This window comes from Homarus americanus, unplaced genomic scaffold, assembly GCF_018991925.1.
Source record: "Homarus americanus isolate GMGI-L3 unplaced genomic scaffold, GMGI_Hamer_2.0 scaffold74, whole genome shotgun sequence".
Classification (NCBI taxonomy): Eukaryota; Metazoa; Arthropoda; class Malacostraca; order Decapoda; family Nephropidae; genus Homarus; species Homarus americanus.
Genome location: NW_024716951.1, coordinates 3359702 through 3379593, shown reverse-complemented (window position 1 = coordinate 3379593; position 19892 = coordinate 3359702). Strand labels below are relative to the sequence as shown.

Below are 19892 nucleotides of genomic sequence, written 5' to 3'. Positions count from 1 at the left end.
ATGGCTTTGAACAACTACATTATAACATTGAACAGAATAGACTTGAGTGTTGGGGTGTGAGAGAGAGAGAGAGAGAGAGAGAGAGAGAGAGAGAGAGACCTTATCCCGTTACTCTCTTTGTGTAACAGTTCAACTATGATGAACTTCAAGCGTCCGGGAGAGACAGATAAACAATGTCAATGATGAAGGAGTTATTACAGTTACATCCTAAGTGTGACCTTTAGAAGACTAACATAGAAGTGAGATTCAAACAGCCTCTCTTACATCTGGTACACGTCCCTCGAGCCTCCGTCCTCTCCCTCCTCTTATATACGTCATGTGGCCTCAGAGTCTACCTGGACAAGTCACACAGGTAAGGACATGAGTCTAGGGAGTGATTAAAGCAGTGTGTAATAATAATACAATAATAATTGACGGTTTATTGAAAAAGTTCTGCAGCCCGAAGGCTGAAAATATACATTGGACATAAATGACTTATTACATACATTGGTGGTTTAACAAAAGCCTTCATTAGAGAAAGGTAAAGGAACATACAGTGTAAACACACAGATTAATGCTTACACATCGCAGACTGGGTGTGAGCTAGGAGGTGTTGGAAAAGCAGACACGTATTGTGCAGTAACTCCCTACAGATGGCAAGTGTTATGAGGGGCTTGACGTGGTGTAGTAATTCCCTCACAGATGGTGTTACGAGGGGCCTGATGATGTAGTAATTCCCTCACAGATGGTGTTTTGAGGGGCATCAAATGGCGTAGTACTTCCCTCACAGATGGTGTTATGAGGAACTTTACATGATGCTGTAGCAACTCATTCACTACGTGGTGTCGTAGCATCATGGGGACACCACGTGATCAGTTGTCACAGGACTTCACTCACTCAAGTGGGTGAGGTGTGGTCCCAGGCTTCTCTATCGTGGAGTCTCAGGGGAATTATCACTGGGTACCTGGGACCTCACTGCGTGAAGGTTAGCTTGGGGAAGACTCAACTGCCGAGTTGTTTTTCACTGACTTAAGCACTGTTCACCGCTATTCAACACTGGTTCCATTCCTTTCCCAAATGAAATAGTAACTTCTGGCGAGAACTTGTTTTGTGTGTGTGTGTGTGTGTGTGTGTGTGTGTGTGTGTGTGTGTGTGTGTGTGTGTGTGTGTGTGTGGTGTGTGTGTGTGTGTGTGTGTGTGTGTGTGTGTGTGTGTGCGTGTGTGTGTGTGTGTGTGTGTGTGTGTGTGTGTGTGTGTGTGTGTGTGTGTGTGTGTGACTAATGACATGTTAACTTGATCATTTTAGTGACCCTGTCGTAATATTAAACACTTAACCTAAATCTTCCATATCAGATAGGTTAAAGAAACTAAACTTGCATTCCCTAGAAAGACGAAGAGTGCGGGGAGATATGATAGAAGTATTTAGCGGGAAGAGAAAGGAACCAATACAAAGGGATATAGATAAAGTTCTTAATGACCAACGATGTTACTAGGAATCCGACTGCGAGAGAGATTTAGGAGTAATGATAAGTAGGAATCTTAAGCCAAGTAAACAATGTGTTTTTGCTCGTAACAAGGCTAATAAAGTACTTGGGTTCACACAAAGGAGTGTTAGTTACAAGACTAGCGAGGTCATCTTAAAATTATATCTAGGGCTTGTGAGACCTCACCTGGATTACGCAGTTCAATTCTGGTCACAGAGTATAGAGACAGGTTAAAAGCACTTTAATTTGCACTCCCTTGAGAGACGAGAATGAGGGCGACATGATAGAGGTGTATAAGTGGAAGGCAGGGCTAAAACAAAAGGGGACATTATGAAGGTACTCAAACTATCCAACCAGAGCGAACTCGTAACAATGGTTTTAAATTAGACAAATTTAGATTTAGTGAAATAGGTAAACACTGGTTTGGAAACAGAGTAGTGGATGAATGGGAACAAGTTATCAACATCATCATTAACCTCGAATACGCTGGATAGCTTCAAACACAGGTTGGATGCTTGGCGAGCAATAAGTTGGGTATAAAACGGGGACTTTTCAGTATGGGCCAACAGACCCGCTGCAGTTTCCTCCACTTATGTTTCTATGTTATCCTGGTTGGTGATAGACCCCGGAGCAACGGATTTAAGTTGATAAGTTTAGGCTTAGAGGGAGATAGGAAGGAACTGGTTCACAAATAGGGTGGTGGACGAGTGGAACAAGCTTAGCAACTTTGTAGTAGTGCTGGAACGCTGGAAAGTTTTAAAAGGAGGCTAGATAGATTCATGGATGATAGAGAGTGGTAGTAACTCCCGACAGGAGCTGCCATGCACAGGCCAACCGGCCTATTGCAGACTCCTTATTTTCTTATGTTCTTATGTTCTTATTTGAAAGAGAGAGAGAGAGAGAGAGAGAGAGAGAGAGAGAGAGAAAGAGAGAGAGAGAGAGAGACTGTAGTTATATCCCGGGTGCTGTGGTTAGTTTTGTTTACTTTTAGAACCAACACATCACCCATCCGGTTTCCTGTCCGTTCGTTCGTTTATACACCCGTACAGCATGAGCGTGTTCATATGTATCTTCTTTACCTAACCTGACCTAACCTAACCTAACCTAACCTGACCTAACCTAACCTAACCTAACCTGACCTAACCTAACCTAACCTGACCTAACCTAACCTATCCTTGAATCTTATATATAACAAAGCAACTTCACGTACAGTTGAGTAGTATGTAGCTTTTTAGTTCAGTGTCTATGGATGTATATAAAATAGTAGAAATCAATTTAATAGCTTTGATTTTATTAAGAATTATCGACGTAGTTATTTCTCATCTTAAAAAAATGGATTCTCTCTCTCTCTCTCTCTCTCTCTCTCTCCCTCTTTCCCTCACACCCACCCACATTGTCTGCCAACCCCCCTCTCTCTCTCCATCCAGTCCCCTACTTTCTCTTTCCACTTTCACCACTACTCTTCCTCTCTCTACTCATCTCCCTCTTCCTATGCTTCGTTTTCTTATCCTTTATCCTATGACTCTTCTTCTTCTTCTTCTTCTTCTTCTTCTTTTACCCTTTTTTTTCGAAATCTTGCAATTACATTATAAACTACATAACCTAACTAAAGGTGTGTGTGTGTGTGTGTGTGTGTGTGTGTGTGTGTGTGTGTGTGTGTGTGCCCAAACACACCCCATTTGACAGCTAGAGTGCGCCCCTTCCCAAAAAACACATTCTGAGGAGCCTCTTAAAATAGACCCCATGCATATTCCATTCAGTTTATCCTTCATGTTTATAGCTCATAGGGGCGTATATGACGGCTTTTGTTGGACGCTGGGAGGGATGGAAGAGAAGGAAGGAGGGAAGGAAAAGAGACAGGAATGGAAGGGAGGAGGAAGAGAGAGAGAGAGACAGAGGGAATAAACGCATCAGAGAGAAAGACAGACAGACAGAGGACCATAGGTGTAGATAGTGTTAAAACAGATTCTTACACTATTGGCTCCGTCTGTCACTAGTATAGACAGGTACTGACATACAAACATTCATTTAAATACAGGTGGTACACTGACAGACCTGAAATATCGAGAGACGAGTTACTGACACCTATTGTAAAGTCTTTTAGGGGTGAAATTGGTGATGGGTTCAATTTTTGGTGCAAGATAATGTCTATCCACACACACACACACACACACACACACACACACACACACACACACACATCTGAAGCTGGGGTGTAGACTGAAGTTGTTGTGGTAAGCTTCCGTGATGATGTGGAGGGAGAAACAAGATTCAAACTCACGAATCCGAAACATTTATGGACTGAATAATGTATCAGTCTACTGCTTCGGGTTCACGAGTCTGACTCTCTGGGTTCATGGTTCAGGAGGAGAGGTAAACGAAGCTTTTATGGGTGACTGTACAAAACCGTATGTATACCAGACATCGTGTAATTATTTCAAGTTATTTGAGTTATTTACTGAGTGCTTGAGGGTGATTGAACAAGGTAATTTATCCTGTGAGGTAGGTAATTAGTTGAATAGTGTTGATAGCGGTCAACCTAACTTAATTGTGACGTGACTAGTTCTCATTGGCTGGTTGAGGGAAAGATTAATCACTTATAGTTACGATATGTTCAGGCGTGTTAACCATCCTTGAAATATGGCTGTATAGTTATTAACAAATACATTGATCAAAACAAACCCGAGAAGTTGACCTCGGTGAGTGAACCAGGATTGTAACCATGGATTTGATCTCGTAAGGTGAGTTAGTTAGTTAATTAAATGTTAGAAGCATAGGTAGTAAATAAAGACCAAACCAATCACCTTACTCTACTGCTCAGGCAAGGACGTGAACTTATTTCCCTCTCCCCCACCACAGAGAGATGGCCTAGTCTATCTCACCTGGCCTCCCTTCACACCTTCATAGAATCGCCAGGTTGAGGGACCTAATTCAGGTAGTCCTTTGTTGTTGTTGTGGTGATAATTTACTCCTCTAAATGATTCACCGTGACTGTCTCCCAAACCGGTTTTTACAGTCGCTGAAGCCCTGAACTGACTTCCTTTACCCCAGGTTGAAACTCTGGTGCAAATAGCTTCTCTGTGGCTCGATAGGAACTGCTCTGGTTTAAACCTCATATACACAAATATTCGTAAATATATAAATGTAGGATAAAAAAAAACATCGTTTATGTAGATTTTCCTCAAAGAACATACGAAAATAAGGACTCAACACTAGCTACATTGACCTTGTTCAGTATATACATGGACCACGTGCGTCTACAGTGACTTACAGTACATACAATACTGACATCCGACCATAGAAGATTATACACGGATCAACAAGAGCACTGTCAGCCCCGTCACTCATCTACTGCCCTGTGTGACAAGAACAGTGAGGTGTTATACAAGAGTGTGAAGTGACATCAAGTGACGTGACTAAGTGACTAATTAGGTCTACAGTTCACAGGTAAGGTGAGAGGAGCAGCTCATGAGGTGTTTAAATTGAAAAACAAAAATCAATATATCAACATTGCGAGAGAGGAATGGTTGCCGGACTTTTATCACGTGTGTGTGTGTGTGTGTGTGTGTGTGTGTGTGTGTGTGTGTGTGTGTGTGTTACATGCTTTATCTGACTTAGAAACAAAAACAACGATAAGAAATAATTGTACCGGACCTAGAGCAATTTTATGCTGGTGTATGATAGTGATGGCGATAGTGTATCATAGTAATGGCGATAGTGATGATAGTGATGGCGATAGTGATGATAGTGATGGCGATAGTGATGATAGTGATGGCGATAGTGATGATAGTGATGGCGATAGTGATGATAGTGATGGCGATAGTGATGATAGTGATGGCTATAGTGTATCATAGTGATGGCGATAGTGATGATAGTGATAAATAACATCTGTTCACACACCTTGGGTCCCTAATGTCTGTTTGTAGTTTGGACAATCTTGCAAGTGAACATTTCTACCTAACCAACTCCCAAATATGCCACATACGTTAACCACGTCGTTAGTTCCCCTCATTAACCTAAAGTTTGATTCCAACCGATCTGAGGCGGGGAGGTAATCTCAACCAATCAGATATCAGATCCCAAAAGTAAATATTTACTAAGTGTGTTTCGAGGAAATATTTTATTTTTATATTTCTTCTTCTATTTTTCGTAAATTCCTGTATTATGTATTTAGTCTGTAAGCTTATTTTATTAGATATATTTCTTGATTCTTTTTTAGTTTGGCCTCTCTCTCTCTCTCTCTCTCTCTCTCTCTCTCTCTCTCTCTCTCCCACCGGATATACTTAGTGTTTGACCAGCTTGTAATGTTTGTCTTATCTCACCTCCCATGTCCTCTCAATAAAAATTAGATAAATTCCCCCCCCCCACACACAGACTATTGTATAAACAAAAGATAACCGAGAAGCGAAGACAACACTTCGTTTATTAAAAGCAAAGACTATAATAAGAAAGACAGGAAAGCGTCTACCTTTATCGATACAAAAAAACGCGAGCCACTGAGCTCCGATCAACGCCATCTATTGACAACGCGGCTAACTGAAAGCCCGCCCGGGAGGATAGCGTGTCCACGGTAACCAGTCTAGTGAACTGATAATTATTACCTTAATGTCTTTGCCTTGACGTTCTTAATGTGTACACAGGCACACACACATACACACTGACACTCACTGCAGATACAGAGGTGTTCAGTACATAGACCTCTTGGAAAAGGGTAATAACGGTGCAGTATGGCAACTTGATGTTTTATTTCAGTACAGTATTCAGATACTGTGTAATATGACAGCATAGTGTGACATATCAAATTATTTGTACTGTTATATAAGAAAAATTTAAACTACATTATACTGCAGTACATACTGTAAACATAGGGAAACAGTCAAAACCTCCATATAACAATCCTTCATGCAATGCAAACACCAAAACCAAAAGTAATAAAATATATAAGTCTTGCCGCACTCTAAAGCAATACTGCACACTGCTGCTTGTTCTTAATCAACTTGTAACACGTAAAACACTTATCTGTGTATAACTCACACATCCTTACTAACCTTGTACAGTAAATGTATAATGCACAGACACACAAAAACAACAAACATCCTGTAGTAGTACAAACGTTATCTATTTCTCTTAATATACGAACAGTACAATAAAAACGGTGGCGATATTACTTTTTTCTGTCTTTGGGGAAAACGTGAAACACAAGCTGAGGGTGATCTGTTCTGTACGTGGGCAGGCGACACACGAGTAGTGGTGACGCCCACTCCTTGTAAACACTCGACCGAGCCTGGCACACTAACCCCATCTGTTGATCCTGCGGTTTTCGCCTTGCTTTCCTGTCTTTCTTTTTATAGTCTTTGGTTAAAATCGTGAGAGTTGGACGGATGTTGGCGCTCACTCCCTCGGACACTCACACAGTTGTCCATGTCCGCCGAGGGTGTTGGTGAGGCTTGTTCATGTTTCACCATTATGTCAGTAAGTAGTGATTCTCAATATTATTTCCTGTTCAAATGTGTAGAAATAGTCATTATTTCTTGTTCTCTGGCGATAATCTCCAAAATATAAGCGTTGATGATAGTGTAAATTACGTAAAGTGATTTTCCGAGGATAAGTGAAATTTTTGGTGAACATTCTATAGGTGATTATAGGTGTTACTAATATATATATATATATATATATATATATATATATATATATATATATATATATATATATATATGTATATATATATATATATATATATATATATATATACAATTAAGATGGTGTGACGATAACTTAAGGATGTAACGATAACTTAAGGGGTGTGACGATAACTCAGGGGTGTGACGATAACAAGTAACGAAAGGTGGACGATCAGGGTGTGACGATAAAGGTGTGGCGATAACTTAAGGGGTGTAACGATAACTTTAGGGGTGTGACAATGACTCAAGTGATGTGACAATAACTCAAGGGGTGTACCGATAACTTAAGGGGTGTGACGATAACTTTAGGGGTGTAACGATAACTTAAGGGGTGTAACGATAATTTAAGGGGTGTAACGATAACTTAAGGGGTGTGACGATAACTTAAGGGGTGTAACGATAACTAGACTCCTTTGACGTTAAGTGGAGAAGATAAATTGAGACCGGAAAGAATAACAAGATAATACTGTTTTTTTGTTTTGATATAAGACTGGGGAAACACACATGACACACAACACATATGACACACAACACATATGACACAACACATACGACACACAACACATACGACACAACACATACGACACACAACACATATGACACAACACATACGACACACAACACATACGACACACAACACATACGACACACAACACATACGACACACAACACATACGACACACAACACATACGACACACAACACATATGACACAACACATACGACACACAACACATACGACACAAGGCAGTAAGATTGATGTTAATATTATCCTGTGAGTTAGTATTAGTTAATGGCCAGCCAGGTTCAATTGGCTTGACGGTTGTTATGATGACACAACAGGAGGTTCATTTATGTCACTACAGGTAACTAATTTATGACACTACAGGTAGCTAATTTATGACACGGACACTGAACTAGAAGGCCAGATATCACTCAACAGTACGTGAAGTTGCATAAGTGTTGTTGTTGTTGTTGTTGTTTCAGTAATTTTAGGTCAGTTACATATAAGTTGCATTGTTTGTTTCTCGCGTTAAAGAAGAAGAAAAAGAAGAAAGAACATAATTAAGCGAATATCTCCACGGAAATGACTCGAATCGCCTCGCTAATTAATCTGATTCACTTTTTTTTTTATTAGTTTTAATGATTTACGATTATAACTTTTTTTCTGAGTTATTTGTGACCTGTTTGTTGTTTTATCTAAGGCTACTGGCAGTAAGTGGTGAATAAAAGAGTTACTCCTGTTGACGTCATTGCGTATAATGAAGTGATAATGGGTATAATTGTACAGAGTGAATAACAGATAAATGGATAAACAGTAGGATGGATTAAATAGACAAATAGACAGACACTCAAACAGACAGATAGACACATATAAGATAGATCTAAGAATTATTTTTTCTTCGCCTTAATGATGGCTGTCATCTATTAATTCTTTGACGTACATACAATCATACATACATACATACATACATACATACATACATACATACATACATACATACATACATACATACATACACCCTTACCTGACCTAAACCATTTACCTTTTCAGCTCTGTGTCTGAGAGAGCAATGATGACCGATACAGAGAATGGCGGTGGCGGACGTGTGAGCTGTCTCCAGAAGTGGGCGTTGTGGGCGTTGTGGGTGGTGGGCGTAGGCGGACCGTGGATGGTTGAGGGGTATAACCTGTCTCCTTCACACTCCAGGATTATGGAAGGACCACCAGGCGCTCACTTTGGCTTCAGTGTGGCTCTGTGGTGGGATAAGGACGACCAAAAGAGGTGAGAGAGAGAGACAGAGACAGAGAGAGAGACAGAGAGAGAGACAGAGAGAGAGAAAACACAATTATATCTCCTTCCTTCTTCTTCTTCTTCTTCTTCTCTCACCTCCTAAATTCTTCTTCCCATTTCCTTTAATTCCTCTTTTCTAGGTCACTTCCTGGTACCGCCGCTACTGTCCTCAGCTAAGTCTTCTCAGTCCCACCTACTTTCCGAACTTCCTTCCTTCCTGTATCCCTCAGTTGGTAACCCTATCTCCAAGGTCTCTCTATTGTCTCTCATAAGCAGATGATAGATAGTGTCTCTCCAAGATCAGTAGTGGTGGTAATGTCTCCTCATTTCTCATAACTTTCTCTCATTTATCTCCAACACAGTGAATGGGTGTGTCTCTTTAGTTCTCTTATCCAGCTGTCTCATCTTGGTTTTTATCTCATGGTATATCATCTCTCCGTTATCTCTTCTCCTGGTATAGTATCTCTCTGTTATCTCTTCTCCTGGCATAGTATCTCTCTGTTATCTCTTCTCCTGGTATAGTATCTCTTCGTTATCTCTTCCAGGATAGCGGTAGGAGCCCCAAGAGGGAAGAACTCTACCCTAGGGATGGGTCAACGGCCCTTAGGGAACATATTCTTGTGTACTGTGACTGATGACGTCAAATGCTTCCCTGATGAGAGGCTACCTATGGCGTCAAAGGCAGGTGAGTATCATCAAACCTGAGGGTTAACCTGAAGATAATCCACCACGATAACCTAACCTAACCTAACCTAACCTAATCTAACCTAACCTAACCTAACCTAACCTAACCTAATCTAACCTAATCTAACCTAATCTAACCTAACCTAATCTAATCTGGGGAAGGAAGGGGAATTAGGTTAATCAATCTTTAGATAAAATAAACTTGGGTGAAGATTTTTCAGGTGATTCATTTTGTTGTTTTATTATTTTTTACTCTTTGAACTTTTGAACAGATAAGAGCGAGCAGGCATTGAACATCAACAGTGAATACATGAATAAAAACGTAATGGGTTTTGGACATTCTCTGGCGACACTCAAGACCCGTACATCATCTTTAGCTGTGAGTAACTGTGAGGTTTATCTATCTGTCTGTCTGTCTGTCTTGAGAGATATAAAGATTGACAGATGTATCTCTTATCTCTACTACTATAACTACTACTACTACTACTACTATCTTCACCATTATCAACCACTACCACTGTTAGCACCACCACTACCATCAACCCTTACCACTATCACCACGTCTACCACCACCACCACCACCACTACCAACCATCACTACCACCACCAGCACCATCAACCAAACACCACTACTACCACTATAATTAACCACCATTACCCTGCCTACCTACAGGCCTGCGCCCCTCGTTACCCGAGAAAGGAGGAAGAGCGAGTGGAGACCCGAGGAGCTTGTTTTATCTTGGACAATCTTGAGAGAGACCCTATACACCTCGTGCCTCAAGACTGTAAGTGATGTGTTCTTTGTGTTCTTTGTGTTCTTTGTGTTATTTGTGTTGTGTTCTTTGTGTTCTTTGTGTTCTTCGTGTTCTTTGTGTTCTTTGTGTTCTTTGTGTTCTTTTATCATGTCTTATATCATTTGTTTTCTTAGTGTGATTATACAAGCCCTTTACCTGTTGTTCTTTAATGGTCTTTGTTTTTTATGCCCTATATATAATAATGATAATAATAATAATAATAATAATAATAATGATAATAATGATAAATAATAATACATCTGTTTGTACATGTAAGCAGTTTTGCCTCTTGCTAAAATTTGCAGACCCAATTTTATCTCTCTCTCTCTCTCTCTCTCTCTCTCTCTCTCTCTCTCTCTCTCTCTCTCTCTCTCTCTCTCTCTCTCTCTCTCTCTCTCTCTCTCATTGTATCTCACCCTAAGTTAAACTCTTTTCCTCAGCCAATATACCCAACCTGAAGACGCTTGAGAACGCTATGTTTGGTTATAGTGTTGCCTTGGATGATCAGGTCAGTACAACACAGCAATTTCTTGAAGCATGTCTGTAGCAGGTGTTTGTTATTGGTAGAAGTTAATGGTATTTTTTTCTCCGAGTTAATGGCAGGTGTTTATGGTAGGTGCTGTATTTATGAGACAGGTGTTAGTGACAGGTGAGAGTGGTAGGTATGTACAGTATAATCACAGGTGTTCGTGATAGGTAACAGTTGTTGGATTATGCTAACTCTCATAACAAAAGCTTGTGGCAATTGTTCTAAACAGATGGTACCAAAGGTGTTAGAGCATAACAGGTGTTCCCTACAGATGTTCATAGCAACACATATATCAGTATGTGTGTGTGTGTGTGTGTGTGTGTGTGTGTGTGTGTGTGTGTAAGGTAGCAGTAATGGTAGTATTTCCAGTATTGTACCAGAGTTAACACAATTCATAAGTAGTGGCAATAGTACTAGTGTTAGTAATATTAATGACTAGTTGTAGTAGTAGTAGAAGTAGTAGTAGTAGAAGTAGTAGTAGTAGAAGTAGTAGTAGTAGAGGTAACAGATAAATTCAGTTAACTAACTCTAACATCATCGTCTACAGTAAGTTTGTTATTAATCCTGGTAACTGTTCGACTCTACAGGCCAACAGCGTGATCCTGGGCGGTCCTTATGCCTTTTACGGGGAAGGTATGTCAAAAATCTATGTTTTATTAAGAGAACAAACTTATTCTAAATCTATTCTCAAGTCAAAATCAAGAATAAATTAGAGATTAGAGAAGTAAACATAACTCCCATGGCGATGTGGGGGACTTTTCTATTGGTCGTGTTAAAGTTTTTTTTAATCTTTTGTATGTGTGTTTATATGACAGGTGTGGTCTACAACAAGCCTTTTGACGGAGGATTGGGTTCCATGAATAGACTAAAAGATAAGAAGCAACAACCAAGCACCATCGACTACTCAGACTCTAATGAAGGCTGGGCGACCATCCTGGGAAACTTTGACAACATCAACACCATCATAGCGACCTCTACTGTCCACTACGGCAACTACACTGGCAGGGTAGGAGTGGCACCAAGGTTATTTTGGGGTTATTTTTCTTATTCTTGAGATACCTGGCGCTACTCTTGTTGTTTGTGCATGTTGTAGAGTTAATATAAGAATAATTTTATTTTAGCTTTTTAGGTAAATTAAGTGAACGTGCAAAAAAAATTACCACCAGGTTCCACCACTGTAGCCTGCCCCTAAAAATTCCACCTTCGGGGCACTTCTGGGGTAACTCCATTATCTCGGTAACTGATTGATTGACACACACACACACAGACAGAGGGTCTTTAATTAATACATATATGTTAATAATTTCATTACTTATTAGCTCAAAAGCCATTAGGACAGTAAGTCTATTTTGGGGTAGTTTTTTATGACCATTATTTGACCAGTGTTAGTACAAGAGGATACTAGAATAGCTGAAAAAACCTGCCATGATTGATAGTGTCACCCTTCTTATATCTGTTCCGGGCCAGGGATCAAACACCGGACACAGCCATGAGAGATACACCTGTTACCTCTATACCTCATGTGTACATTGTTGTGAGTGCATGGCTAGTGGTAGTACCTACTATTTATATTATTTTGTTATTCTTGTTTATTTCTTTATTCTTGTTTACTGTTATTTTTATTGTTATTACTTATATTATTATTGTTTCTCAGGTGAGCTTCTACCCAAAGAAATTGATTCTTCATAAACCACCTCTGCTGAGTTTGTACGGGACAGAAGTCGGGGCACAGTTTGGTTACTGTCTAGGGTCGGGTGACGTGGACGGAGATGGGGCGGCTGACCTCCTGGTGGGTGCTCCTCTAGCCCCGGGGGAACACGCTCCTGACGCTGGCAAGATCTGGGTATACTTGTCCCCGCTGATCACTGTGAGTGTGTGTGTGTGTGTGTGTGTGTGTGTGTGTGTGTGTGTGTGTGTGTGTGTGTGTGTGTGATATATCCCGTTACAGTGACCTCAACTTTCACGTGAGGTCCCACTCTCGGCTTCCAGGTTTGACAGGTAATTAACACATCATACCTGTAGTCAGTTAATAACAGGTAAATGAACCTTGATGTATCACATGAGTGTATGTATCTAAAGATCAAATTACTGTACTTACTAATTGATCAGGAAAAAAATAAATTAAGTTTTCACAGGTAAACATATTTGGATTTGTAAATGTCAGATGGGAGAGAATGAACGCATATCTATAAAGATTGACTGATTTTATAATTTTAGTGTTTTTATCAAATAACAGTCAAAAGGGAGTAAGGATGTGGTGGGCAAGAGGACATTATACACACTCTACCTACTGGTCGTGATGCCTCTGAGCTGCTCACTTTACAACAAACAATAGATACGTCATTGCTCATAAGTTAACTGCCGTCTTTACCTATCAAACTGTTTCACTCTCTCTCTCTCTCTCTCTCTCTCTCTCTCTCTCTCTCTCTCTCTCTCTCTCTCTTCTCTCTCTCAGTCTATCTCTCTCTTTTCAGGGCAGCCAGAACAGAGCCCCACAAGAAGTGTCCGGTACAGAGCCCTGGGGACGCTTTGGGACAGCCTTGACCTCTCTTGGTGATGCTAACAGAGATGGTTACGATGGTGAGTGCACACACACACACACACACACACACACACACACACACACACACACACACACACACTTGCCACTCTTTATACTAAACTTACTATAAACCAAATGAAAATCACCAACGTCCAATTATACAATAGTATCCTAATATTGTAATATGTCTCAATATCCGACCACTTCTAAGTATCCATGGCTGCAAGATGTACATTCTCTTCACAGATGTTGCAGTTGCGGCGCCGTACGCAGGCATGAATGGAGGCGGGGTGGTGTTTGTGTACTATGGGGGGCAAGACGGACTCAGGACAGATCACATACAGGTAAAGACACTTGTAGCCTTGTGTACCTGGTTCTGGTCGTGTGTGTGTGTGTGTGTGGGTAAAACTATGGGCAATTTTTTTACGCCATTTGCCTCTGTCTGCCCAGCAGTAATTGGTAACCTGGATGTTAATCGATTAATTACTGGATCGCGTTCCGGGGTAATGGTTAGCCAGTGCAGTTGGCGAGTTGTCCGGTCTTCTCGGATTATTCCTTGACACTGGGTCAGACAGCTTTTTAACTTTGTACAAGCATAGTCAATCAATGAAAAATTAATTAAATTTAATAAAAGTTTTTACCCTCACCCAACAGAAGGTAGAAGCGTCCTTTTTCCCGGATGAAATCAGAGGCTTTGGCTTCAGCATGGATGGCGGGATAGACGTAGATGGAAATGGCTACCCAGACCTCATCATTGGGGCAGTGGAATCAGACAGGGCCATATTAGTTAGGTAAGAGAATTTTTTTAACTGTACACAACTGACAAAGAACATTCTATTCACAAATACTTATTCATCATTTAAAAGGAAGAAACCTATCTATCTAACTTATCAAATCTGTCCATCTAAAAAAAATGCTGCCTAAAAATACAGATAAACATTAAAACAAGAGATATCCACTAAACATTCACAGTAAGAGACTCTGTTCTTCATCTTATGCCGCATTGACAGGTCTAAGCCAGTGATCAGACTGGTGGGAGGCATACGCTTCAAGAAACAGGACATGATAGTTGAGGATGAGAAAGATTGTATTGTAGAGGCAGCTGGCTACAGATCCTTCAAGGCTGTGTGTTTTGAGCTCCAAGTCGACATTACCTACGACACATACAGGGAACTCAATAACCTTAGTAAGTTTCAAGAAGTTTTGTGGGAGACTTTGGCATTAGTTAACAAGGTTAATTGAGAAAGTTAAGAGTCTCTGTGTCCTCATGAAGTTTTGAGAGATTCTGAGAGATTCCCTCTAACTGGTTTCACAGACTCAAAATTTCCCAAGAAAATAAGAGATAAACAAACAGTTTCTTAATTAACTTCGCTAACTAACTCGTTTCTGGTTCTCAAAAGTTTGTTTACTTCTCCTAACTGGGCAGTTTAAGAATACCCCTAACTTCTTGTTGATTCTTAAGCTAATTACACATTAATTATACTGTAACTTCAACGTAACTAAATGCATTAACTCAGGTAGAATTATTAAGACAAATACATTACAAAATCTAAAAAAAAAAATTATATATATGTATATATTTTTTCATACAGGATGTTAATAATTATACAGTAACTATTTAAGGTAGAATTATAGTTAGTATTGTTGTTAGTGATGGTGAGTGTAGTGTAGGTAATGGTGAGTATGGTTGCACATTACAACCGCAACCATCATCACCAACCTCTACTACTGTACTATCACCACCATTATTAACCACCACCACCACCAATATCATCACCACAACCACCACTATATCCTGTACCACTTTAACTACCACTATCATCATCACCACCACCACCACAACCTCTACCACTACTCCACACAGGGCTACAGTTTAACATGGTGCTGATGGGCCTGGAAGACACCTCTCAGTTCGGATTTAAAACTAACAATGACAACAGGTGGGTGTCTATGGCATTTGCTTTGGCTATATAATATCTAATACATCCGTGTGTGTGTGTTAATCATTTAATTTACCTGTCTACTTATTTATTCTTATATTTTGGCTGACAGGTACACTACAGAGCGGAGAGTTAATATGGCAGGTGATAGTAGTGCATGGACGCTGGGGGGGTACTTCAAGGTGAGTGTCTCTCTCTCTTTTCTTTTGCTATCAGATATGGGGAGGGAAAGGAGGAGGAAGTGAAGGAGAATAAAGAGTAGGAAGAAGGTAAGTAGGAGGAAGAGTAGGAGGTGTGAAAGGAAGAGGAAGAGTAGGAGGTGTGAAAGGAAGAGGAAAAGGCGGAGGAAGAATAGGACTTGAAAGGCCATTAATATGCTTCCCTTCCCCTCAGAATACAATGGATGTTGCCTAAAGGTTGTATGTTGTATGTCGTAGTAAATGTGATGTATACTGTATAAAGGTACTCGAGCAACACCTTACGTATGAATATGTATTTTTGTAGACTTGTTTGTTTGTATTTTTATGTATTCTTGTATTGTAAATTCGAGTTTATAGATGCTAGGTTAAGTTAGGTTAGGATAGGTCTGGTTATGTTATGTTAGATTAGGTTAGTTTTGATTTGGTTAGATTAGGTTAATCATCAACTGAAATATTAGACCATGTATAGTGTATGACAGGATAACCAAACCCTATTCCATACGCCCGCAGCGAGTGAGGGCTAACATCGGACAGACGCTCAGCGCCTCAGTCTCCGTCAGTCTCCTGTCTCCCCCCAACAACATTGATGAAGAAAGTGGTGGTGGTGATAATGATGTGGTGGAGCCCATGCTGGACATCTTCACCACCACCACCTACGTCGCCAACACCACACTCATCTGTAACAACAATCTCACCTGCTTCTCTCAGCCAGATCTAGTGTTGGAGGCGTCAGCGTGAGTATGTCTGTCTGTCTGCCTGTCTTTATCTGTGTTTCTTGTTTGTCTGTCTGTCTGTCTCTCTCTCATCACCTCTACTAACCACAACCTCTCTCTCTCTCTCTCTCTCCCTACAGTCCTACAGTACGTTTGGGTGAAAATTCATTGGAAGTAGAAGTCAAATTGGAGGCGAAATATGACCCAGGGTACAGTGTGGAGGTGGAGGTGAAACATCCAGAATTAGTGAATTACACCAGAGTGGATGGGAACACCTCCATTCCTACCTGCCGTCAGCTACAGTTCGTCAATCAGATCTCTAATAAATTGATTTGCAAGTTTGACGCTATTGGGGCGGATGAAGTGGTGAGTGTAGTTAGGTCAGGTCAGGTTAGGTCAGGTCAGGTTAGGTTTGATTAGGATAGCATATTTTAATAATCCAAACATAACAAAAACAATGAAGTAACTAACAAAATCTTGAGGTTATTCCCTTGACTCATCCTCATCTTGCAGGTAAACTTCACACTCTACTTCAAGTACGACTCAGTGTCTCTATTGGACCACCTGACAAACCAAGCCACTGACACCCTCAAGTTGGACCTTAGAGTCACCAGTGATAGCGATGGAGACCCAGACACGCGTAACAACCAATATTCTGTCGATGTCCCCGTGGTGATCAGAGCTACACTCCATACCAAGGTGTAAGGATGTGGGGTAATGTGTAGGCATGGTGGAGTGAGGAAGGGGGATGGTGGAGTGGGGGGGTTGGTGGAATGTTGGGTCATGTAGAGATGGGAAGGATGAGGGATGGAGGAGAGATGGAGGAAAAGAAATAGAAGAAAAACGGGAAGGATAGGTTAGGATAGTTCGATGGAGGAAATGAGAGTAAAAGAATAACAGAGGGAGGGAAACACTGGTGGGGGGAGGGGGAGATAAGGATAAAGATGAATGAGATAGCTAGAGATTGATAGATAGATAGAGACAGAGAGACCATAATCTCAATCTCTCAGCACTCTACAGAATCTCTTATCATCTACATCGCCTTCAGGGAGTCACTGACGGAGAGCACAACAGTGGTGGTGAACTCGACAGCGTCCCTGGAGGAGTTGAAGGCGGTGAAAGAGGACCCGCAGAAGACCTTCCCTGTAGACAAGCTGGGTCCTCGGCTCCAGCACAAGTTTTCCCTCACCAACCGCGGCCCAAGTCCCGTCAGGAATGCCAAGGTACCGTACGTTCAGGGTGATATTAAGTCAGGTCATGCTAGGTCAGGTGATATTAAGTCAGGTATTGTTAGGTCAGGTGATATCAAGTCAGGTCATGCTAGGTCACGTGATATCAAGTCAGGTATTGTTAGGTCAGGTGATATCAAGTCAGGTCATGCTAGGTCAGGTGATATCAAGTCAGGTATTGTTAGGTCGGGTGATATCAAGTCAGGTCATGCCAAGAAAGATGAGGTTATACCAAGTCAGGTCAAATTAAGTTATGCGAGGTCAGGTAATGTTAGGTGAAGTCAAATCAAGTTATGCCAGGTCAGGTCATGTCAGGCATTGGTTATGCTAGGTCAAATGAGCTTATGCCTGGTCAATTAAGGTTACTCCAAGTCAGATCAAGTCAACTTGTTTTTATACCAGGGTAGGTTATGTCAGTTTACGTTAGGTTAAGTTAGGTCAGGTTAGGTTAGGTTAGGTTATTCTAGATGAGGTTATGTAGGGGAAAATTAAGTCAGTTATGGTTAGGTTAAATCAGGTTAATCCAAGTCAGGTCAGGTTAGGTTAGAAAATTACATAAAGCCGATACAATAGAGGGAATGAAAGCAAGTGGGTGCTGGAGAGAGAGAGAGAGATTCCTTCAATAAACTAACTACCCCCTACAGCTGAAGTTTCATGTGCCGCTCTACCGCTCTAAGGGTGACCTGTTGACCTACTTCATGGACCAGCCTGCCACCTCCCCCTCACTCACCTGTCAGCCTCTCCCCATCAACACCCTCCACCTACAGGTAACGTTAACAGCTAAATGAGTCATCAGTCACCTACAGGTAACGTTAACAGCTAAATGAGTCATCAGTCACCTACAGGTAACATTAACAGCTAAACATACTTAATTATAATAACAATAATACTGACAACATCAACAACAACAATACTAACAACAACAACAACAATACTAACAACAACAACAACAATACTAACAACAACAACAAAGGCAGAAGAGTCTTTCCTGCCCTTGTCTCGTTACAGTGTTCGACATGGTACCAGAGGAAGCTTGTTAAGGCTTTCTTGAGTCTAGAGGTGACGATATGGTTTGTGTGAAACGTTGGAACTCTCTCTCTCTCTCTCTCTCTCTCTCTCTCTCTCTCTCTCTCTCTCTCTACAGTAAGTGTCAGCCTTATCTCTTATCGTCCACAGCCAACCAACAATGCTCAGCCCGCTATCGCCACTAGTATGCCCGACCTCACTGACACCACTACCACCACTACTCCCACCAATATGCCCGACCTCGCTGACACCACTACCACCAATATGCCTTATTTCGCTGGCACCATCACCGTCTCTGCCCTCGCTGACACCATGGAGTCAAACATCATGAATGGTTGGTCAAGTTTGTTTATGTTACTTTCATAACGGATAATTTACCCTCCTTCAGACGTATATACCGGATACCCAACCCTACCCTACCTACCTACCCCCTACCCCAACCCTACCTACCTACCTACCTTAACCCTACCTACCCTACCCTACCCTACCCTACCCTACCCTACCCCACCCTACCCCTACCTACCCTACCTGCCCACCCTACCTACCCTACCCACCCCTACCTACCTACTCCCAGCAACCTACCCCCTACCTACCCAACCTACCCTACCCCTACCCCTACCTACCCATTAACCCCTACCCCTACCCTACCCTACCCACCCTACCCTACCCACCCCTACCCCCAACCCAACCTACCTACCTACCTGTCATGTCATCATTTAGTTAGAGCTAGAATGTCTATACAGTTGTAGTCTTAAGTGGATCAAATTACCAAGGTCTTCCTGGTCGCCTTACAGACACCCTACAACACCTTCGTCGTCGCCGTCAGGTTGAGTCGACTGTCACCTCACAAGTACCTGCCTCACCTTCCCCCAGGAGTGATGACCCACAGCCGGAAAAGTGAGGGAGTGTGTGGGGTGGTGTGAGAGTGTGTGGGGTGGTGTGAGAGTGTGTGGGATGGTGTGAGAGAAGTGTGTGGGATGGTGTGAGAGTGTGTGGGGTGGTGTGAGAGTGTGTGGGATGGTGTGAGAGTGTGTGGGGGTGGTGTGAGAGTGTGTGGGGTGGTGTGAGAGTGTGTGGGATGGTGTGAGAGTGTGTGGGGGTGGTGTGAGAGTGTGTTTTAAGACCTACAGGAGATATTCTTGTCCATATTTTTCACTTTCCTCACCTCTCACTTTGCAGGCTCGTCTCCTCACCTGGGGACCTGCGAACAACTGTGCAGTGTTTCGACCCTAACTGCACCTTCTTGTGAGTCGTAGTATCTGACTTCATCATCATTGACATCATCATCATCATCATC

General features: G+C 41.6%; 1 protein-coding gene across 1 annotated transcript in view; it reads left to right on the top strand.

The window, feature by feature from the left end:
* The first annotated feature begins 224 nt into the window (after positions 1-224).
* LOC121858640 (integrin alpha-IIb-like) overlaps positions 225-19892 on the top strand; it is a 22544-nt gene continuing 2876 nt past the window's right edge. The window contains exons 1-23 of the mRNA XM_042355172.1: positions 225-352; positions 8699-8929; positions 9484-9623; positions 9895-10001; positions 10296-10407; positions 10857-10924; positions 11533-11578; positions 11761-11951; positions 12600-12812; positions 13420-13525; positions 13734-13831; positions 14142-14278; positions 14498-14673; positions 15352-15427; positions 15540-15609; positions 16138-16361; positions 16481-16706; positions 16854-17041; positions 17389-17563; positions 18214-18336; positions 18746-18929; positions 19390-19492; positions 19775-19840. Coding sequence (XP_042211106.1) covers positions 8718-8929; positions 9484-9623; positions 9895-10001; positions 10296-10407; positions 10857-10924; positions 11533-11578; positions 11761-11951; positions 12600-12812; positions 13420-13525; positions 13734-13831; positions 14142-14278; positions 14498-14673; positions 15352-15427; positions 15540-15609; positions 16138-16361; positions 16481-16706; positions 16854-17041; positions 17389-17563; positions 18214-18336; positions 18746-18929; positions 19390-19492; positions 19775-19840 — 3041 coding nt within the window. The 5' untranslated portion in view covers positions 225-352; positions 8699-8717. The remainder of the gene's footprint in view (positions 353-8698; positions 8930-9483; positions 9624-9894; positions 10002-10295; positions 10408-10856; positions 10925-11532; positions 11579-11760; positions 11952-12599; positions 12813-13419; positions 13526-13733; positions 13832-14141; positions 14279-14497; positions 14674-15351; positions 15428-15539; positions 15610-16137; positions 16362-16480; positions 16707-16853; positions 17042-17388; positions 17564-18213; positions 18337-18745; positions 18930-19389; positions 19493-19774; positions 19841-19892) is intronic.